This window comes from Triturus cristatus, chromosome 2_1 (assembly GCF_964204655.1).
Source record: "Triturus cristatus chromosome 2_1, aTriCri1.1, whole genome shotgun sequence".
NCBI classification, from domain to species: Eukaryota; Metazoa; Chordata; class Amphibia; order Caudata; family Salamandridae; genus Triturus; species Triturus cristatus.
Window position 1 is genome coordinate 31,967,787 of NC_140581.1, and position 24,142 is coordinate 31,991,928.

General features: G+C 45.7%; 1 protein-coding gene across 7 annotated transcripts in view; it reads left to right on the top strand.

The window, feature by feature from the left end:
• The window catches only part of LOC146863653 (putative E3 ubiquitin-protein ligase HERC1), a 1,482,062-nt gene that overhangs the window by 694,913 nt on the left and 763,007 nt on the right, over positions 1-24,142 (top strand). For all 7 annotated transcript variants that reach the window (XM_085627737.1, XM_085627739.1, XM_085627735.1 and 4 more), the window contains exons 34-36: positions 5,389-5,559; positions 7,332-7,571; positions 9,153-9,236. In XM_085627737.1, the coding sequence (XP_085483863.1) occupies positions 5,389-5,559; positions 7,332-7,571; positions 9,153-9,236 (495 nt within the window). The remainder of the gene's footprint in view (positions 1-5,388; positions 5,560-7,331; positions 7,572-9,152; positions 9,237-24,142) is intronic.

A 24,142-nucleotide genomic window follows, 5' to 3' on the forward strand; every position in this document is an offset into this window, starting at 1 on the left:
CTCCATGGCAACCGACCTTATGGATTTGTGGTGCAGACAGGGATCCAAATAGGGATGGTTACATTTCTGCCCAATCATGTCATTTTGGTGAAACTATTGTTTCTCCAGCAGAACTGAAGATAGGATATAGGATATGGGCAGACAGTCCCTCTCTTTGTTGTTCTTCTGCCTTGAGCTACAATCTTTGTGTTGCGTCTCTGTCAACCGGCTGATCTGCTGAATCTGGGTTAATCCAGCGAAAGGATAGTTCCCGATTCATTCAAAGGATAAGACATTAAGGTCAGACACATGCATTTTACAATAGTTAAACAGGAGGGGGGGAGGGGTTAGAGAGACCAACAAGGAAAATGGGAGGGAACCCACCACTTCCACAAATCTTGTCCTCTCTTCTGTAAAGAACATTCCTATGGGCTAGATATGTAAGTAAGTAAAAAATGTATTGTTCAGTTAATTAAAACTCACACTTAAAAATATGAACATTACATTAAAAACCACATAAAATCCATCCATCTTTTAGATTTAAGCCACATGTGAGGTTGCGCCAAAGTGTAAAGTCTTTTATCAGGGAATTCACTAAAATGTGACTAAGTGGAGGACCACACTGGGTCTCGATCCTGATGTCTTGTTAGGCACAGAGAATTTTGCCAACTTAAAGTACTGGTGCATCCAGATAGAAACATAATCAGTGCAACTTAGCCAATCAAGATACCAAATTGAACATGGCAATTTAAAGTGCCAGTGCATCAAAATGTAACATCACTAGTGCAATTTAGCTCATTACTCACTTTGGGAAATGCGAATAAGTCTCCTTTCCACTAGATCGAAGAACTTTGTAGGGCGGCAGTTTAGTTGAGTTGCAATTGAATGAAAGCATAGCTTCACTGCCTGCCTGCCAGTCTTAATGCCGCTCTGTTTAAAAGTTGGACGAAGTAGAGTGCGTCTAATGTCCATTAAACTTGGTCAAATACAGATGATGCACAGGGTCCTCACTTCCCATTCCACAGAGGCGGCAAGTATGCTCTCCCGATATCCTTTTCCGGGGGAGATAGGTGTGGGAGAATCCATAAAATGCCAAAACGTAGCCTTGAGAGTTTTTCTTTTGTCTTCATTTTGAAACCTCTGCCTAAAAAGGTTTGTGGTTTAAGAACTTTACAGTCGTTAAGCACTGGCCATCATGTGCCCTTTTAGCCAGGGTTTCCTTGTCTTCAATTATCGGTATCATTTTTGTCGTTTTTGTTGCAATGTTTTTGAAGCTCTGATGGGTTGTGGAGGTGGCCCATAGGCTAGTTAGCCCCAGTTTTGATAATGAATCGAGCAAGTACTCTCTGGCGTGTGAAGTTTCACAGCATCTCAATCCGCTCCAAATATATTACGATAGGCTAGATATGGGCTAGATGGTTCCAGGGTTACTGAAACATGGATCCGCTGCCTCTCATGTTCCTGAACACACGACCGGGCAGTTCATGCTCCGAAGTTCGATTTGTGCCCTGCTAGAAAAGCTCAAAGGCTGATTTACTGGATCTAAGGAGTCAATGAACTCATGCACCCCCTCAAGAATCTATGTTCAACCTCATGGTCCCAGGTCAAATCCTGGCGGGTTCACTCTGGTTTTCGTCCTTCCGTGGTTGGTAAAATGAGATTGGGTAACAAAAACATTTGTTTTTTAATGCCAAGATATCCCTGGGGTTGAACATGTGCTTCACATTGAACACTTGCCATGCTATAATTTGCATACTGTTGGTTTTCTTAGTTCTCACATACTGTAGAGACTGAGGGGCATATTATCAAGAAACGGCATTAAAATTATCTCCGCTTTAGCGGCAGAAAACTGTTGTTAAAGCAGTGATAATGGGCTTGATAATATGCCTTTGAGAATTCCAATAGAAGTCCATGTTCTGGTGTCAACATGGGCTTCTATTGGAATTCTCAAGGGCATATTATCAAGCCCATTATCGCCACTTTAGCTGTAGTTTTCTTCTGCTAAAGCGGTGATAATTTTAACGCTGTGCTTGATAATATGCCCCTTACTCGGGAAGCTGGTAGGGAGTGTCTCCACTCATGTGACTGTAAAAAGGCCTCTTAGCATGGGCCACCTGCTCAAGAAAACAAACTGCGTCGGTCAGAATGAGGAAATGAGAAGCGGGTTATCGCATGGGCGCTGCACCAGCAAGATTCCTTGCTATTGTGTTGAAGCAGGACTCTACTGCCTTGCTTTTTGTTCTTACCCTTCCATGTTTTCCTCAGCATTCTGCTCATCTCTTTGACCGCCTTGCTCAGTCACCCAGAGTGGTAGTGAATGTTCACACAGGGGTCTCAAGCACCATGGGCACTCAAGCTTCATCTCACAATGAGGCCCAGTAGACTGGCATCCATCTGCGCCGCTTGAAGGCCCGCTCAGAGTGAGTGCTTGATATAGTTAGTGGTGGACTCTTCCATTTGTGCAGGGACTAGGAATGAGGTTTGCCTTGGTTGGCGCTTGTTTTTAAAGAAATAGATCAGCTAAAATTGAATTATTTTTCCATTCATAAATGACAGATCAGTTCAAGTATTTCTGTCCATCACTGTGATACCCAGTCTGGGGAAGGGAGGGGGTGAATGGGGGAGGGGGCACAGGGAGGATGGGGCTGCTGGGTCCCAACAGTGATAGTTGAGGTTGTTTGCCACTGATGACCTGGGAACTCTTTGTAAATGGGCCAAGTACAGCCCTTTCTACACTTGACTCTCAGGGCAGTGAGGGCGAGCAGTCTGGGGCTCAGACATCAGCAGCCAAACAACTGACAATAAATATGTTCTTGCGGCCAGTTTTATCTTATTAAAAAGAAAGTAGGCTATTAAGACTGCAGAAGGTAACTCAACACAGTTCAATAAGGCTCCGCGGCACGGCTATAAATCCAATTTAGAGATGTAGTTGAGCAACCGACTATGGCACCATCTACTCATTCTAGAAATGTATATGATGGCATGGAGCCTGAATTAGAACTGGGCGGACGGGTTACTCCTTCCATTATCCCATGGGATTTACATTCCGGCAGACGGGCTATACTTCACCGTTGTGATAGAGTAACCCGCCTGCAGAGATCTGAATCAGGTCCTTAGACTCTAATAGGTACAGATGAAGTGGAGATGCAGTTCACACGGTCTCTACTCATTCACAGTAGTTTGCAGTTCAGGTCATTAATATGTACCCAAATTAATAAGAACGATTAGGCAACAGTCACTGTTAGCGCAGCAAAACATGGCCTGCATGGCTAGTTAACTCGGTTGTCCTGTTGTGGTCGACAAACATTGGCAGGGTCCCCTCTGGTTACCCTTCGCAGTAGCATCCCTGCTGAAGGCAGCATCAGTTTCAGTGGGACTGAAGCCACGTTCGAGAAACAGCAAGGCAGACCTGCTTGGTAGGCAGATGATTGTCTGGGTGGTCGACAGCAGGCGCACCAACCCTTTGGCATCTCAGGGAGGGGTGGATAGCACAGGATGACTTCTTGGCATGATATCTGTACATGGTTCCCGAGGATGGGAGGCCAGGAGGCCCCTAACTACACGGGTTGGCTGAAATTTTATTCCCAAGAGCAGTCAGTAACTTCTGGGGGTTCAGGGAGAGGATGTGGCACAGCAGCCAGAGCTGCTGAATCGGGAGCTGGGGATCCAGGTTCGAGTCTCTTCATCGGCACAACATCCTGTGATTAAGGGCAAATCACTTAATCTCCCTGTGCCCTTGGACAGCCCCTGGATACCATCACGGCTGACCAGCCACAAGATTTAAATCTACAAACTTTAACCTGACACTGGAGTACAGCTGCAACTTCCTCCTGGACAGGCTCTCCTCCAGCAAACACACTCCTTATCTCTCCAGGCTCCAGGCAGACCTTCAGCTTCTCTGCAACTTTGTGCAAGCTTTAAGTGATGTCTCCTCACCTTGGGACACAGCTAGATGAGTACTCTGCAGAATACGTTCTTGCTTGGTCAAGAAGAACTTAGAACTGGAGCAAAATGAGGTCCCACTTTTCTAGAAGGCAGATTGGTATGCCGTTCCTATAGAGGTGAGAGATGGGGGAAGACAGGTTGTGTGATGTTCTAACATGCCAGATATATTGGAACCAAAAGCTGGAGGGTGGTTCCTTGTTGGAAATAGAGCCCCCACACACTGGTGCGAGTGCCATGCTTCATCATAGGACTTGGCTCCTCACCGTGCCGGCGCTGCAATGCTTGGCAGGGTCCCTCTAGGGGGGCTCTTTGGCGGTGATCTTTTTCCAAAGCCGTTTGTGAAGTGCCAGTATAGAGCCCGAGGTGTAGATTGGCGGAAGTGGGCTTCAGAATAGTGGAAGATATTGAATTAAAATAGATCAGGCAAATCTCTTGACTAATCATTGAATTCAGTGAGTCTGCCCGTGTGGTTCAAATCGTGGCGCCACCGATGGGGGCAATGATCTCTGGTGGCTTTGGAATCAAGAGGTGCGCATGTTTCTTGCCAGTAGTTGTTAATTTATGATCTAGTGTAATTCGTCAGGACTAGACATAGAGTCATCTAATCTACTCAAAGTTTGGAACCATAGGTGTAGGGCTCGCGATCCAAACAGCGGAGTATCCGAGATAGTACGCCTTAAGAACCTAAGTAGGCCTGCCCACTAGAGCCTAAATAGGCTGACCCAATTTGGGTTATGTGTTCACCTCCTCGAGGGAGTCTTGGGAGACGCGCCATATTTTAGCGTAGTCGTCCTGGCGAAATACACGTGGCAACCTACGGCATCTCCAGCGCTTCGGGTGTCCCACTTTCCTGCACATTTTCTAGAATTGGGTTGTAAATCTACTGCCTCAGACCTCAGGACCTGCTTGAGGGGGTTCTTTTTCAAGTGTCCCTCTCAAGTTGCCCCTAACAGGATGGACCCGAGGGCACCAGAAACAAGCAGCGATCAGGCTGATTACGACAACAACACGACAGCATTCTGTATAAGTGTGCTCTGCTATCGAACAGGAAGTCAAGTCAGTGATGGAGGAAGGAGAAATGAGGGGTACAACTGGGGTACAGGACTGGAAGCTGGCTCCTGGATACTAACAGCAGGAACCCTAGCCACCTCTGGCTGCTCCCTTTTCCCTTTTCTATTCCCTCTGCTTTGCTCGTCTCCTCGCCTTCCATTCAGGATGTAAGCCAATCCAGAGCTGCTCATGCTCCGTTCATCTTTTACCTCATCCTGCATGATATTCGGTTTCAGGTTCAGAAACTGCACCCAGGTTTGTTTTTTCTGGAATATTTCAAACGATGCATTTTTTCTGAATGTTGTTATTACTCTATGTTAATGATTTTTTTCAGGGATAAACAAAGGGACCACACATGTCTAATACATTAAATCTTTAAATACATGCCTCTCCAATCTTTGTGGTGCCTTACAGAGTCCCGCAGCGGCGAATGAAGACGCCTTTGATATCCCTGACGTCTCCTTTGAGCCCAATAAGCTCCTGTCCTGCAGTCTCGAGAGCGGAAACGTGCTGGCGCACTCCTCTGGCGGGAAAGGATACGGGCTGGCCCGGTCCTCCATTACTGCTGGCTGCTTTACGTGGAAGGTATGTGAGGCGACCAGGAGTGTGAGTATGAGAGAAGGAACCCAAGCACAATGTGGACCTTATGACAGTGCTTAATGTGTAAGAAAAATAGGTATCAGGGCTCTCGCCAGGAGGCCCCTGCAGCTGGCAGCACACGTTGCCCCTGTCAGCGCTGCCAAGGACAGAAACAACACAACTACTAACCATCACACTGCTACAAGTGTGACAATTCCAGGCCCCCCTAAAGCGATAAGTCGAGCTTGGGCGGCAGGTAATAGTCATGTTTAATGTATATTGAATTCATAATTGCCTGTTGTGGTCATCTCTAAATTAGCCAGACAGCGCCACCTTGTGCCAGACTTCGCTCAAGTATAGGTGTTGACAATTGAGTGCTGTTGCCAAGCACCGGAAACCACCGGCCCAAATTAAGGACTGCCTTATGTACGTACTGTATGTATGTGTGTATTTATAAAGCTATCTCTATGTCCTGGGCTGCCCATTGACCACCAACCCTTTCACCTTCCCAGATATAAATTCAGCAGTGAGCTCCAGCTGCCCGAAAGCACCGAGGTCTGGTTCTATTGAATAATGATCCTACATATCCCCAAAGAATTCAAGTTAATAATGGGGCGAAGGAAGCCCCTCTTATTTTCACTGTGCCATTCTGAAATACCGCCAGCTTACGCGACTGTTTATTCGCCTCCCACTGTCCTGCATGTGAGGCCACTTAACTGTGTGCTGTATGTTGACCATTTAATCCTATCAGACCTAACAGCGATTGAACGGAAAGAACATCGGTATGTTCAAGAGTGATATGGATAAAGTAACACTGTCTGGTAACGTCACTAGGTCCAAGCGTCAGTACCTTTAAGAAGCAACATTTTAGAAATAAATGCAAAGTGAGAATTAGGACGTCAAACGTATAGTTCTTCGGAGTTCATTTCTACACCAATTTATAGAAAATTCACACAACACCACAAATATCTCAGAAGGTTTGATGACGGAAAAGAGCTTTCCAAGCTTTCGCAAGTATGGTCAAACAGAACAATGGCGCAGTACAGCTAACATCTAAAGCTGAAGTACCAGCCCTTGTAATGTATGGATTAGAGTACCTGCTATATGGACTCTATAGGTGTTCAAATGTCATTCTCTGGAACAACGGTGTACCCATGCTGCGCGGCGAGTTTACTGAGCTGTCCGGCTTTAACTGGGGTCAGCCAAAACTGGGGTCAGCCAATGTTCAAAGATATTGGTCAGAGAAGGCAGATGGATTCTAAAACCTCTGCTAATGGTTTACGCTATATATTGAAAGAATTGACGCTAACCAAAGACAGCAACCCATCTCAGACATTTCTATACCTGAATTGCCCAGGCACTTGTTGAAGGGTAGGCAACTGTTTGTTGCAGCTGGTGTAACCCTGGAGTTGTAATAGACAAAACATGTGTGACTTTTCATTGCTAAGGTGAGTACATGCGAACAGATGGTGGCTTCTGTTGAAGTTCATGTGTGCCTGTGGTATGCACAGTGGTTTCTGGCAGAGCTGTGCTAGGCGTCCACTCTCCTGATAGGCTATAGTGAAACATGCATGAGGTACATGTATGTTGGTGTAGCTGTAGCCTGTGACATGATTTATACATAATTCAATGATAAAAGCATGGTAGGGCACCACGTGCAAGCTTTCTTAGTGTCAGTGAAGGTTTTTTAAATGTGAGATCAAACTTACACAACGTTTTTTTCCATCGCAGTCTTTCTTCCCTTGCATTTAAACACCTTCCCTCTCTCACTTCCCCAGTTTCACATCACCAGTGAGAACAAGGAGAACGAGGGCACCTGTGTTGGGGTTTCCCGCTGGCCCATCGCTGACGTCAATCACCGCACCAGCCAGGACATGTGGTTGTACCGGGCCTATAGTGGGCACCTGTACCATGGCGGCGAGCTGAGCAAGGTTCTGGTGCCCTACAGCCAGGGGGACTGCATCACCTGCGTGCTAGACATGGAGGCCCGCACCCTCTCCTTCGCCAAGAACGAGGAGGTACGGGGAGGCACGCGGAGGTACTCGTGAGGGTCCCCGAGGTGGGCGGGAGATGCGAGGTAGGAAGATGAAGAAGGGGCTGTGAAATGAGGTACTCCTGAGGGTCCCCGAGGTGAGTGAGGGATGGGAGGAGGGACGATGAAAAAGGGGCTGTGAAATGAGATACTCCTGAGGTTCCGCGAGGTGGGTGAGGGATGGGAGGAGACACGATGAAGAAGGGGCTGTGAGATGAGGAACTCGTGAGTGTCCCCGAGGTGGGTGAGGGATGGGAGGAGGGGCAATAAAGAAGGGGCTGTGAAATGAGGTACTCCTGAGGGTCCCCGAGGTGAGTGAGGGATGGGAGGAAGCACGATAAGAAGGGGCTGTGAAATGAGGAAATCGCTAGGGTCCCCGAGGTGGGTGAGGGAAGGGAGGAGGCACGATGAAGATGGGGCCGTGAAATGAGGAACTCGCTAGGGTCCCCGAGGTGGGTGAGGGATGGGATGAGGAATGATGAAGAAGGGGCCGTGAAATTAGGCACTCGTGAGGGTCCCCGAGGTGGGTGAGGGATGAGAGAAGGAACGATGAAGAAGGGGCTGTGAGGTGAGGAACTCGCTAGGGTCCCCGAGGTGGGTGAGGGATGGGAGGAGGCACGATGAAGAAGGGGCTGTGAAACAGATGCAAGGTGGGAATGCATTCAGGGCAGCGCACAGCTTTGTATGGAATGACCCAAGATGGCCGCTCTGATCTAGATGCAAGAAATCCAATAGTCAATTGTAAGACTGGAAATTTAATTCCATATAAGGGTGTACTGGAGTCTTGGCAGAGACTGTCTGATTCCCTATATAAATGTCAGAGTAGGTGTATGATCTGCGGAAGTTCATTCTATATTTTATCCGGCCAAATCACCCACATTAGAAGCTGCTCCTTTGCCTGTTTTTTCTGCTTTTATAGTAGGCAATAAGGGCAGCGGGGTTTGTCCCATCAACATTACTTAAACATGTAGAATAAATATAATGAACGAATAGGGATACATCTTAATGTGAGGAATGCCGTTTTAACAAAGAATCCTTCCTCTGTCTTAAAAAAAGAAGATATGCTACAACCATAATAAAAAGCAGAGCAACCTCATGTTGCCTTGAACATAGACTCATCTGTTAGCTTTTGAAAGCGAAAAACACAATATTTGTTATAGCATATCATATAACCTTATTAGCAAACGCAACAAAATAAAGCAAGTTCAGTTTGCTCTAGAATTGTCCCTGGTGTAAAGGTTTGTACATAATATAATTTAGTGCAAACACTGTTGTAAGCCACTCCTATGAAAACAGTGAAACTGTGAAAAAGTGCACTCGCCCAGTTTTTGCACCAGTGAAAGGTTTAGGTAATGTAATATTGTGCAGCCGTGCTTTAATAGCATGACCTTAGCGTACATGAAAAGGGGCTTAGGATGGGATTTGACATATGGTCAGTGAAAACAATTTTGGTGGGTTGGGGTGTGTACATGTTCCCCCATTGTCTCTTTTTATTTACCCCTACACTCTTCTCTAGCAATCACTGTTTCTCTTTTTTTCCCCTCTCTTTTTCTGACACTGTGTGCAGGAGCTGAGGCTTGCATTCGAGGAGCTAGACGCTGTGGAGCTGTACCCTTGCGTCATGTTCTATGGCAGCAAACCAGGAGAAAAGGTAAGAGGGAATTGGAAGGCATTGAAGATGGAAAAGGGATGCACGCCAGAGATTAGGAGCAGAGAGGCGATTGAAATGGATGAATGAAGGAATAATGGAATGTTGGTATGTCTCGACCACCTTGTGGTGGCTAGAATTGTCTTTGTGCTGCTACTGGAGTAAAACACTAGCAATCAGCTGGAGTGGTGTCTCTCTGAGAAGTTCCTGAACACTGGTGGAGACATCAGGTAAGTCTGTGCAAAGCTTTATTAACCAATCTGCGTACTTTCTTATTATTAGTCTTCACAGTCTGCAGAGTCTCATCCTGAAACACAATGTTCAAATGAATGATCGCCATCTGGTGTTGGGCTCGGATGTTTGCACTTTATTTTTGTCGTGGAAGAAGTCTTTGTAGTCACGAGGTAGGTGACTCCTCCTTAGGACTATAGTGTGCATGGGCATCGACTTCATCTCCAGATTGTTTTTTTCCGCCATCAGGTTCAGATGTGATTTGCTGCGCTCCGGTCAGTGTCGGTTTCGAACCCCCCTTTGACGCGCAATTCCTCAACACTCGATGGTATTGTCTCGATTGCGTTTACCTTTCAATGCACATTTTTAAAAACAAACTCCTCAACCTCGATTTTCGACGTGGGCCGTTGGGCTTATCCACGCCGACCACGCCTGCAGTCAATGTAAAGGACTCCTTTCAAAAAATGCCCCGGGTGTTCCCACACATGGACTTACACGAGGTTTGTAACCTCTACCTCTCCCCTTACCACGAATACAAGAACTGCGAGACCTGTTCATCTTTAAGGTCAAAGAAAACCATTCGTGATCGTCGGGCTCGACGTCACGAAATGTCTCGCAGAAGCAGCCGATTCCGGACATCTTCGGAGCAGATCTCAATGTCCAGCCGAAGCAACAAGATGATGAAGAATACATCTCCGTCTCCGAGGCCGATGACTCCGACGTCGAAGAGGAGACACTCACCCCAGCTCAGTGATCCGTGAGTACCGAAACCCCTCTCCCAAAAAACAAACCTAAGGCTCCGGTAACACCCTCGCCCTCGGGCTCGGGTCGACCACAGCACCTTGTCTCTGACGCTCCACCCTCGGGCCCGGCTATGAAACCTAAAGATAAGCCTTCTGGCTCGGGCTCGAGCCAACCCCATTCCGGTGCCAAAAAGTCACCTTCGGCACCGAAGCACAAGACCAAAGATGTGCCACACCCTTCTTCGTTGACACCGAAAACAACCTCGACGCCGAAGGCCTCGGCGTTGAAACATACCAAAGACAAACATTCAAAACCGAAAAAATCTTCGGAGCCGAAAACGGCTTTGGAGCGAAATAATTGTCGGAGCCGAAAAAAGTCTCGGAGTCACTAACTCCTAGAACAAAACCTAAAGAGTCCAAGACCCCACAGAAAGCCTCAGAGACTCGATCCAAAGAACATTTTGACACAAAATCTTCGGCACCGAAAAAATACATTTTACCCACACAACCGGTACCTGATTTTTTGGATCCAAAACAAAAAACTCTTTCTATTAACCCAGAGACTGGCAAAGTCGTCGCCAAGCCTCCAAAAAAGAGGAAACTGGACACTTCAGAGGAATCTGAAATACCCTTGAAAAGAAAGGAGATGAGTACTAACACCTCTCCACCTGCTTCGCCTCCTCCAGCTGATCCAAATCTTCTTATTTCTCCACCACACTCCCCACAAAATATCGTTTCACCTCAAACATCAGATACTGAGGATGATCATACTGATGGGGGTGGGAATACAGATCCACATGGGGATGATGATGCACATACCATCCCACATGACGTAGACCCTTGGGATGACTACAACACAGATCCCAACCCACATAATGACCCAGACCTCTATCCATCTAGGGCATCACCACCAGATGATAATATTGGGTTTGCGCAACTTATCAATAGGGTTGCCCAATACCATGGGGTACAGTTACATTCTGATCCTTTAGAGGAAGATTTTTTACTTGAAACCTTTGCCCCCTTGCAAAAATCCATGCGCACCCTGCCAGTGTTAAAAGGCATGCCCAAACATGCCCCAGATGTTTTTAAGGACCCTGTCAGAGCCAGGATTCTAAACAACAGGATAGATAAAAAGAATAAGGCAGCTCCCGATGACCCGATTTACATTAAAGGTCAGGCCCCTTTGGATTCTCTTGTGGTGTCTAATGTACGCAAGAGGGCAAACTCGCAGAGTACAGGAGACACCCCCCCTCCTGATAAGGAGTCCAAACTAATAGACACATCTGGTAAACGTATTGCGTCACAGGCTGCAAATCATTGGCCCAAGCTTTATTGGCCAGATATGACAGAGCTGCCAATGACAAGCTGGAAACGCTCATGGAACACCTTCCTGACCAGTACCAACAAGAAGCCAACAACCTTATACAAGAGGGGATATTGATCACAAACACCTCAATTAAATGTGCGCTCGACGCGGCTGATACCGCAGCTCGCACCATTAATACTAGCGTTTTATTGTGCAGGCATGCTTGTGAGAAGGTGGCCTGAAATATGCTGTCCACTAATTATAGTGGGCACCTTGTATCAGTCCAAACAACCCCTTATGGTGAATTGGTTAAAGACAACCTTTATTGAAAGCTATCCTAGTGGTGGCTAAGTCTTGAAGGAATGTAAAGCAGCTTGTTTTACCAGTCTATAATCTCTTGAATGATCAAATGAAAGGACAACCACACCAGGTATATATTTAAAATATATTTATTTAAGATCAAAACACACCCCTCTAGTCTCTTTATGAGACTGGAGTTCGAAGTACTTAAGTTACAAGTGAGTAATCATCAGTAATAGCGCAAATACAAGTTTGGGCCCTAGGGGCGTACCAAACCATATACCAAAAAAGTGGTATACGAACCACGACTGAACTAGACACAAGGCCTAGAGCCTGTAGAATCGCTGAGACCCCAATGAACCACCCAAGGTAGTGACACAGGGGACCCACGGGGACTGTATGCAGTGTGTAAACACAACCGCGGGTTCCCGTTATCTTCTATGGGCAATGTCACAGTTTGAAATTTAAGGATTAGGGACACTTCTAATCGAGTCAGGACCAAATCCTTTTGGACTTAAGAGGTTCTAGGGCTAGCACCCACGGGAGCACCGGAGTACTTAAGTTACCACACCCAGGGAAGCCGGGTGCATAGGTGTCTTTTGGTGTCTCGTCGTGTCGTCGATTGCAATGAAAGCCTGCAAAGAACTGCTGCTGCCGTGAAGAGGAGAAGTGTCCAAAGAGATCCAAGCCTGGATCTGGGATGGAAAGAACCTGAAAGCAGAGGGGACAGAGTCTGGGTCACTAGCCAGTGACCGAGGGCAGGATGGACCAATGCCCACAGATGTCGGGTGCTTCAGGTGAGTTGATGGGTGTCTTGACTCTTCAGCCACGAGGTCCAGGAGGTGTCGATGAAGTCCATGAGCCGGATTCGAGCTGTGCCATGAAGTCTGTCGAGTGTTGCAGTGTCGGTGACCAGAATGGAACCAACAAGCCTTGGCAACGGCAATTCACTGGAATTCAGAGAAAGGACTGGGGTGCAGACCAGCAAGGTCTGAGGGACTCACCCAGTGAGGGTAAGTCAGAGCACTTCCGGAGCAACCAGGAAAGCCCAATTAGAAGAGGAGTTGCCTTCGTGGGGACCGGCTAGCCAACGGGCTAGTGATCGTGAAGGAACCTCGAGCGGTCACATTTGAAACTGGCCCACGGGTCACTCGTCGAGTGGAGGCCAGCAATCTTTGGTGCAGGAGGTGCTCAAGGCGGGGGCTACTCAGAGCTCAAAGCACAACTTCGAGGAGGACCAGGAAGATAGTGTTGCTGCAAAAGTTCACGGTGCCCAGGGGTCACGGTTCCACTTCACCCACAATAGCCATGGACCTCAGCTTCACTGTGCACTCAGGGTAGCCTCGGGGAAGTCTGGAAATCCACCTCTGGTGATGCAAAGACTTGGGCGTCCAGCGGGAGCTTCAGCAATGCAGACTGGTCTGTAGCTTCTTTGGTGCCTGCCAAGCAGGGGAGTCACTCCTTGACCCCAAGGGAGATTTCTTCAGTCTTCTAGTCAGGATACAACGTCGAAGGTCCAGGATTTATGTTGCAGAGTTTCGTCCAGGGTAATCTAAAGTCTCAAGGACTGGGTTCCCGTACTTATACTAAGTTTGGGGGTTGGACATACTCTAGGGACCCACCTATGGGAGGGTTTGGAAAGAGGGGTGGTTACACCCATTTCCTTTGTCCAGTTTCGCACCAGAGCAGGGGCAGGTAGCCACTGCAACTGGTTTGAACTGGACTATGCACAGGGACACAAAGTGTGCCCCCAGTGCAGGACTTCAAAGCACCAGAGAGTGCTCCCGCTCAGGCCCAATGCACATCTGCCTGTCTGGGGAGGTGGTTACACCTCTCTTCGACAGGAAACCTATTGTCCAGGCCTCCCCTGCTGGAGTTTCGGTCAGCAGCAGGAGGCCAGATCCATGTCTGTGGCAGAGGCATCCATTTTGTGATGCCGGGGCTCAGGATAGTCCTACAGGGTTTGAATAGTGTGAACATGTCTCTCCCTCTAGAAGGGTGGAATGCTACCCCCACCGCCAGAACTGGCGGGCGGGGGGTAGTATTCCAAAGCGTTTGATACCAAACAACACATTTTTTGATGCAGCCGTTCCAAAGTTAGCATTTACCACGAGGATATAATGCACTTAAGAGCATATGGCATGGCTGTATTACAGAACAGCTATAAGGAAGGATTTCCGAAAGCTGCAGAGGGGCTCAGCTCATGCTTGGGCACCCTCTCACACAAAACCAAGCACTTTGCCTTCAAGGCCTGCCATAGGAGTGGCTAATAGGTTTATATGTGTCTGTGTATATATATATATGGATATAGGTAGCCTATACCACTGTAAGGGGTGCAAGCACACCCTTACCCAGGCTGCAGTAGCAGACCTGTGGTGCCATTTTGGAGTGCTACCCAGGGGTGGCATAATACATGCTTCAGCCCCTGGTAAGCCTCTGAGGTACCTATGCCCTAGGTACATAGTATACCATATACTAGGGGCTTATAAGGCACTCCAGAATCCAATTAGATATGTACCTAATGTACATGGAAACCATTTTAGAGAGGAAGCAGCTAGGCTGTGATCCTGATTAGCAGGGCCACAGCCAGACTAAGGTCGAAAAACAGTGAAACACCAGCAAAAAGTGGGGGTACCCATGTCAAGCAGATCCTACTCTCTTACAATGCTTGGCTCCGAGTCTCTGTATTTAAACAGGAGGTACAATCTGCTATCCTAAATCAGCCCTTTGATCAAGAGTATTTTTTTGGCCCTCAGTTGACACATCTTTAGAAAAGATGAAAAAAGATACGGAAACTGCTAAGTCCATGGGGCCTTAAAATTCCCTTCCTCTAGAGGCTCTTTTCACCGCTCCTTCTATAGAGCTGAATCCAAAACTATTGGTTCAGAACATCCCTCTTCGTCCTATAAGAGTCCCACAATAGTAAAAGAAGAGGTAGCGGCAACAATAACTGCACCTCCCCTACCACCAAACAGTGACTTCCCGGCAATTCCCCCCGCCCATCCCACTCCTGTCGGGGGTCGTCTATCACAGTTCCTACCTATCTGGAAATCAATCACAACAGACAAGTGGGTAAGACAAATTATCCAGTATGGTGACTGCCTGGAACTCACCTCTACCCCCAAACATTCCTCCCAGACAATGTCCAATGTCCTCGGAACATCTAACACTTCTCAAACAAGAGGTTCTCTCTCTATTACAAAAACATGCAATAGAACCAGTCCCCTTGCCTCACCAAGGCCCAGGGGTTTACTCCCTCTATTTCCTAATTCCCAAAAAGGACGGATCTCTCAGGCCCATATTGGACCTCAGACCGCTAAATCTCTACATTCAGTCGGATCACTTCCACATGGTCACTCTCCAACAGGTGCTCACACTACTTCAACAAGACGACTTTCTCTCCACTCTCTATTTAAAGGACGCCTACTTTCATATTCCCATTTACCCCACTCACAGGAAATATCTCGGGTTCGTGGTAGATAGTGAACACTACCAATTCAAGGTCCTCCTGTTCTGGGTGACTGCAGCACCCAGAGTCTTCACCAAATGTCTTGCATTAGTTGCGGCCCACTTAAGAAGACAGCACATTCATGTCTTCCCTTATCTAGGCGACTGGCTCATATAAGCCAAGTCACACAGCAGCTGTGTGCAACACACACACAAAACAATCCAACTGCTTGACCACTTGGGATTCACGGTAAACCTCACCAAATCCCATCTCCAACCATCCAGTATACAACAGTATCTAGGGGCTACAATAGACACTACAAAAGCTCTAGCATACCCCAAACCAGTCCGGATAAGCACCATTCAAGCTCTAATAGCAAAATTTCTGCTTCAACACTCACTACCAGCGCAAGTGTTCATGCAGCTAATCGGCATGATGGCCTCTTGCATTCTCATCGTCCCGTATGCACAACTCCAAATGCATCCCTTACAGGAGTGTTTGGCATGTCAGTGGAACCAGGCTCAAGGTCAGATAACAGATCTGGCGTTGGTAGACGACCGCACCAATGGATGTCTGCAGTGGTGGAACACACAAAACCTTTCCAGAGGGCGGCCGCTCCTCGACCTGGTTCCACAGATAGCGCATTGCTTACCGGCTGGGGAGCTCATCTTCAAACCCATACCATTTAGGGCTTATAGACCCCTCAAAAAAAACAATTCCACATAAATTACCTGGAATTGTTGGCAATCTTCCTAGCGCTTAAATCTTTTCAACTCAACCTCCTAAACAAAGCTGTCCTAGTCCGTACAGACAACATGACAGCAATGTATTACATACAAAAACAGGGAGGGAAACACTCTTTGCAGCTTTCACACCCAGCTCAAAGCATATGGTGATGAGCCATTCCACAAAACCTATATCTCCTTGCAGAACACCTCCCCGGAGTACACAATCAAATGCGGATCTACTCAGTCGCCAAACACAACAGATCCACGAATGGGAACTTCATCCTGAAGGTCTGCTTCCATTCTTTCAAATGTGGGGCCACCCAGAAATAGACCTGTTTGCCATACACAAAAACGCAAAATGCCCAAGCTTCGCATCCAGGTATCCACACCCATTGTCCAAAGGCAATGCGCTATGGATGAACTGAACTGGTCAGGCAAATTTGCTTACGCTTTTCCGCCTCTCCCACTCATTCCGCTAGTGGTTTGGAAACTCAAACAGCATTCCCTCACAATGATCCTAATTACTCCAACATGGGCCGGACAGCCATGGTTAACAACCCTCTTGGAACTATCAGTAGTTCCCCATCAAAAGCTACGCCTCTCACCCAAGCTTCTCACCCAGAATCATGGAGAGATAAGGCATCCAGATCCCAGTCAACTCAACCTTGCGACCAGGCACCTGAAATCTTAGAGTTTGGCTACCTTAATCTCCCGCCAGACTTCATTAACATCATTAAAGAGGCTAGACGTCCTACCACAAAAGCTTGCTATGCCGCAAAATTGAAAAGATTTGTAATTTACTGTACAAATAACAAAATCAACCCACTAGATGCTTCTATTCAAGACATTGATCCAGCGCGGAGGACAAAATTTACATATTCTCCATACGTCGCAGATCCATATTCACAACAGATCACTCATACACTCATTCATTGGTGGGGTCCATAACACCAACACGCTCGTCATTCAATCAATGTCACTTGAATCCGTTCACAGGAGAAAACGGCGCTGGACATGTGGGTACCTTATTACCTATCAGGATTAATTTGCTTTACTATATATACACATTCTATGTACACCTTCAGAATCCTGACTTTAACATCAAGGCACTCCACTATTTGGTCGATGGACCAACTAGTTGGACTGGTTGATGGTGAATTAGAACCAGCTAAGACACAATTAAAGCCTAGGAAACATTTGATATTGTCTGTAATCAATTTAAGAACCACAAACTCATTTCTTATTATTTCAAATTTTGTTTATCTTACCGTTAATTAAACTCTTAAATTGTCATTTATTTTCTAGAGCTCGTTCTTTGATCATTAAATTTATTAAAGAGAAAATATGAACATTCAGAAATTACTCTTAGACATAGATTTTCAGAAAAGTACATTGAATGATTACCAAGTGGAAAATGATGAAAGGTTCGGATCAAACAGGGAGTTATCTGCATTCACAAATGAAGACTCCCTTGAACAGGCAGTCCAATTCTCACCAAAGGGTCAAACTGGCGTGTGAAATACAGGATACAGCGTAGTAAAGTTCAGAATTTCAGCAAAGTCCGAACATCAATCCGGAGCATGGACCAATTCCACACTCAGACTGATATCATAGTATTTAGGAAACACAAAGAAATAACCCAAAGATATATGCAGCCACAAACGAAACCCAACGAACAAACCAACGAACGAACGCTGCTGCAACCAACCCTTCCAACTCTTCTCTCTACGTAATGATTGATGGGAAGGTTTTATACCCTTTTCTGCCTTACTTCATTTTAGAATAGCAACTTTAGGGGCAGACCAAATGTTCTGATTGGACTGTTCGGGGTTATCTGTAGTTTGTTGAATTTTCCCAGTGCAAACTGGTTCTCCATAGTGACTTTTCACAAAGTTCTCAAATCGACATTGTCTGTTCAGTTCCCATGCGGGGAAACAGTACTTGTATTCTTTTCCAAGGTAAAAAGGATCCCACTGATAGGTCCTCTCTTTGTCTCTTCCTTGATTTTCATTTTGTCATCTTCTGGCTTGCAGTCAAGTTCCTGACTTTCGTCCTTGGCAGGGAACACGATGTCGGGAGTTCAAGCTACCTCTTGATTTCAAGAGCCATCTGGGCATGCGCAGAAGTCATCACGTGCACATGGTAGCGTCTGCTTCAGAGAGCGCCATCTTGGAACTGCGGCCTAGTAGGACAGAATGCCAACTTAAGCAGAAATAGACATAACAGCAATTAAAATATAGAAATGAAAGTTCTGATGTTCAAACCCATACTAATCCCAATATATATTAGTATTTTCCTAGCAGTAGCAACATTTAAAGCAATAATACTTACCACTTGATAACTTTTAAAGCACAAACGATCACAAAGCAACATAAATCATGCAATGTTTACTATTTCACCACAATCTAATGTTAGTTTGCATACCATAGTAAATTAATTAATTGTCCTGCCATCCAATTAGCAATTTAGTCCCACGTGTATGGATGTTTATCAAGATATAAAGGTTGATTAATAACACTTCCACTGCAAACATGTTATTTTAATTAATTTTAAAATGATTACGTAATTATTTTCATGCAAATTAGAGGAGGTATACAACATTTTGTTTTACCTGCTCCATCAACATCATCTGTTACCTTTTACATTTACAACAATGTAACCTAGCGTATACATCCATTAGACTACATCTCGCGGCGATAGCAGCTTATCTCCAAAACAGACAACACTTGTCTTTGTTTAGAGTACCAGCTATCACGGCGTTTATGGAAGGACTTAAAAGAATAATTCCACCTAGAGTTCCACCCTCTCCGGTATGGAACCTAAATGTGGTACTTACCAGGCTCATGGGTCCCCCATTTGAACCTATGCCTGAATACGAATTACAATTAGCTTTCCTGGTTGCGATCACCTCTCTCAGAAGAGTCAGTGAACTCCAGGCATTAACCATACAAGAACCATTTCTACAAATCCATCATAACAAAGCGGTTCCTAGGACTAACCCAAAATTTCTACCTAAAGTCGTCCCTGCTTTCCACCTTAATCAGTCTGTACAACTCCCAGTGTTTTTCCCTGTACCAGACTCAGTAGCAGAACGGGCTCTTCACATGCTAGAAGTAAAACGAGCAATACTTTACTACATTGAAAGGACAAAATCCTTTAGAAAGACTAAACAGCTTTTTGTGGCTTTCTCCCCACCTCATAAAGGCAATCCTAACTCAAAAACGGGGATTGCAAGGTGGATTGTTAAATGCATCCAAATATGCTATGCTAAAGCCAAACACACCTTAACCATTCCCCTAGGGCTCACTCCACACGTAAACTAGGGGCAGCTATGGCATTCTTAGGGAACATTCCCCTAGATGACATCTGCAAAGCAGCAACTTGGTCTACACCACAAACTTTCACAAAACACTATTGTGTTGACGTGCAAGCAAAACAACAAGCTAGTGTGGGCCAAGCTGTATTAAGAACACTTTTTCAAATACTTGCAACAGATACAGGTAGCCATCACTAAGGAGGTAACTGCTGTATAGTCTATGCACAAGTGTATGATCTACAGCTCATATGCCTCGAACAGAAAATGCTATTTACCAGTATGCATCTGTTCTTGGCATGTAGAGCTGTACATTCGTATATGCCCACCCGCCTCCCCGGATACCTCTATCTGTGCAGTACCATCTTACTTAGATACATTACACTTGGACATCCTTTTCTATTTCTTACTGACTCCATCATAACTTTCCATGAAAAAACAATCTGGAGATGGATTCGATGCCCATGCGCATTATCGTCCTAAAGAGGAGTCACCTACCTCTTGACTACAAAGACTTCCAAGACAAAAACAAAGTGCAAACACCCGAGCCCAACACCAGATGGCGATCTATGCACAAGTATACGAATCTACAGCCCTACATGCCAAGAACAGATGCATACTGGTAAGGAGCATTTTCCTATTACCAGCTGGGTGCCGCTTATCATGGGGATTATTTTACCACTGATGGCTTCCATAGTTTGAATGAGCTTTGTCACACTTCTTGCAGCATATGGATGGGTTCGATTGACCTGTGACTTCATTTGACTCTACAGAGCTGAATTCTCATGCTATTCCCAATCCTCTGCCACTGTTGCATCTATTTTCACCTATTAGAGGGTGTATCCTTTATTTTCTGTCCTGATGAAGACCCAGCTGTAAATATAACCTGCCTATTGGTTTGAAACGTTGACTAATTACATAAACTTGGTCTGTACAAATTTGGTGCTGGACACACATTGAAAACAGCTGTTGATGTATAGCATTGTCTTGAGACCAATCCTCAAAACGGCCAAGAGTTGTATTATTTCAAGCTGTGATGTTTTGTTTAATATGACTTTCGTCACCGCTCACATGCACTGAGCCTTATCTTTCCATTTTCTTGATTCGGAGCACTGCAAATGTATACTGTTTATGACTATAAAACATGAAGCTATTAATATTCCATTCTTTGTCACAAATTTTTGCTCTGGTATTATTTCTCATTATGGGAGGACTGACCCAGTCAATTATAAAGAAATTAGTGTGATTTTAGAAGTGGTCCGTATGAAGACCCGTTGTTTGTGCAAAAAAATTATCATGGAAAAAATATTGACTAACAAAATATAGTCAAGCTGAGTATATATAGGTAAGCATAGTTTTATTAAACTCTTGAACATATGTACCTTGACGATATATATTTTTTCAACCTACGTAGATGTGAGTTCAAAATAGTATCTCTAGATTTACCTCTACGTCGGTGCCTGGCTGATATTATGGAAGTGGATATTTTGGATACAATATTTGAGACCACAGTAGTCTGACCCCCCCCGGTCCTTGCAGATGTTGAGGCGGCACAGGCTGAGAGAGAACTGGCCCACAACTCTCTGCGTGGGATTTATCCCACAATGTATTTGTAAACCCACAGATTTAGGGACCGGTTTTGGTTACAGCTATTGTAGGAAGCCTGCTCTCCATATACTGTACCAAAATGAAGTTGTTTATTTGTTGTTGTTTTGTTTTAAATAGCACAAACTTGACCCAAAAGTATCACAGCGCTTTACTTGAGAACCAGTTGCAATTCAGACAGAAACATTTATTTTGTTATGCGCAGGAAGATTTAGTGATTCGCCCAGAATCACAGGATGTTGAGCATCTGTGCTGAGACTCTAACCCCGTACCCCAGCTTCAAGGTCGACCACTTAACTGTCCAGTGGATCCCCAGAGGCTTTACAGAGGCTCAAGTAGATAATACTACCGGTCTCTTTTATGGTAGTGTGGGCGAGCAGTTAGGCTTATCAGAGGGCAGTGTTAAGGATTAGTTGTACACACAGTGGCAATAAATGAGACACAAACTCAACGAATAAATCTGAGACCAATTTATAAAAATAATACTTGGTTATCTTTATTTTGTAGAACCACAGAACTTCGTTTTAGGAAAATATATGTTTTGTAATAGAAATTCTTTTCAATGTAAAAAGTGGATACTTAGTGCAATTTTCAGACTTTGCAATGTTAACCTATGGGAGAAAGAAAACATTTAGCCTGCAAATAAGTAACATCAATTTACAAGACCTTTCTTTGGAAGATGAGATCAGTATTGAGCAAGGTTCAGCTCAGCACCAACAGTGCACCACCAGCGGCACAAGGGTGGCCGGGTGTAGGGTGCAAGTTCGAGGTTGGGTGCACAATACAAATCAATGGCGTAACCGAAATGCTACGTCAACGCTTGGATGCAGGTAATACAGTGGCACTGATATTGCTTGACCTAAGTGCCGCATTTGATACGGTTTCTCACACCGTATTAATTAAGTCTTTACGATCCCTAGGCATCTTGGGATCGGCACTTAGTTGGTTGTCTTCTTTTTTAGCTAATCGTACATTTCAAGTGTTTTCTTCTAGGGCTTCCCCTAAGGTTTATCCCTCGCCGTATGGGGTACCACAAGGCTCAGTTTTGAGCCCGCTTCTCTTCAATATCTATGTACAAACTCTGGCAGGCATTGCAGAAGAAGTGGGGCGGCCGCTCTTTTCTTATGCCGATGACACTCAAATCATCTTATCCCTATCGGCAGAAAAGAGTTCTGGACCTTCTACCCTGCAAGTGGGCCTGCGCAATATTGCATCTTGGATGCAATCTAATTTGCTCAAGCTTAACGGGGAAAAAATGGAGGTCCTTATTCTTGGAAAAAACACAGATCTCTGGGGCCCACAACATTGGCCTGTTGAAATGGGGCCTCTACCTGTGCCCTCTTCTCATGTCCGTAATCTTGGCTTCATCATAGACAATAAATTGTCAATGAGACAACATGCAGTAAAAACTGCAGCCACCTGTTTTACCATTCTCAAATGGTTAAGAAAAATCATATGGATGCTCCCTGCTGTCACCCAAAAGACTGTAGGCCAGGCATTTGTAATTGCACGACTGGATTATGGAAACATCCTCTTTTTGGGTATCAACAGGGATGTGATGCGCAAGCTTCAGACGGTACAGAACTCTGCAGCGAGATTACTCTGCAGAATTCCTAGAATGTCTTCTGTCTCTAATGCATGAGAGATCTGCATTGGCTCAGGGTGGAAAATCGAACAAAGTTCAAGGCCCTGAGCTATATGTTTAAAATCAAGAATGGTACTGCACCTAAATATCTGCAAAATCTGGTACGCCTCTATCAACCCGCTCGTTCATTGCGCTCTTCTACGCAGGAAGTCTTTGAGATTCCCAGGATCAAGCTTGCAAGAATGGCCGGTCGCTCCTTCTCTTATCTCGGCCCACGTCTGTGGAACTCTCTTCCTCTCTTGATGCGTAAGGAATCTTTGTGTTTAAATTTCCGTAAACAGCTAAAAACTTGGCTGTTTAATCAATAACCTATTTCATTCCGTTATGTTTATCTTCTTAGAGTCTCCTTCTAGCTCTGTGCCGGGAAACCCTTTTTGGGTAGCTGTGCGCATTATAAGAATAAATTAACATAACATAACAATGGGGACTGGGGTAATCGGACAGGGGCTGCTTAAAGGTAAGTAGCAGTGGCGTGGGGGACCAGTCTCCAGGGGATGAAGCAAGCACTGGGCAGGGTTGAAAGATGCACCAAAATTACACCACCAGCAGCACAGGGGCAGCCGGGTGCAGGATGCCAATACAGAGTCATCCCTCCGAGCTCCTTTGACTGACCACTGCTGCGGTCATTTCTCCTTCAACAAACCCACTGTACACCACCGTGCCCACTGCTACCCTTGCACAAGCTGGAAAAAGGTCACCAAAGAACAGCTCATCACCTCCCTCAACAAAACAAAACCACCGACATTCGTGGACGCTAATACCTCAACACGCAATCTCCAACTGCGCCGACACACTGGCTCCCCTCAAGAAAGCCCCAGGCAAGTGACACTCCAAGAAACCCGGCGGGTTCTCTCTCACCCTTCAGGAATCCAGGTACACCTGTAGACAACTTGAGAAGAGTTGGAGGAGCAGCAGGACCCCACAACACCATTTAACCTTCAAAACCGCAGTCACTGAACACCAACACCTCATTAGAACAACAAAGAAAGCGCCCCTATAAGAAAGCATTAATGCCAACACGCTCAATAGCAACGAAATCTTTGCAGTTGTCAAAGAATTCACCAAACCAAGCACAGAAACAGCAGACATCGCACCCTCTCAAGACCTCTGCAACAAACTTGGCACCTTCTTCAACCGCAAGATTAAGGAGATCTGTGATAGCCTTGATACCCAAGACCCTCTCTCCCCTCCCACAACCCCCTGATGAAGAAACCCTCTGCCAACCAGACGGACCATAAGAACTTCAGACCCATCTCCATGCTCTCCTTACCAGCCCAGGTCATCGAGAAGGCGATCAATGCCCATCTTTCCGAGTGCATAGAAGCCAATCACACCCTGGACCTCTCCCAGTCTGGCTTTCGAAGCAATCACAGCACTGAGACCGCCCTCCCACATATTTATACCCACGGTCAAATAGATTGCATTCATGGAGTTGCACTTGGTTTGATTCCTTTGTGTCCATTGGTATTTGAAGGCCAGTGTTGTTGTATGTGGTGTATATGTGCATAGAGAGCGCTGCCTGCATGGAAAATACCCCTTTACTTAGGAGACCTTCAGTGTGCCTGGTGTCAGTGTTAACGTGGCTCT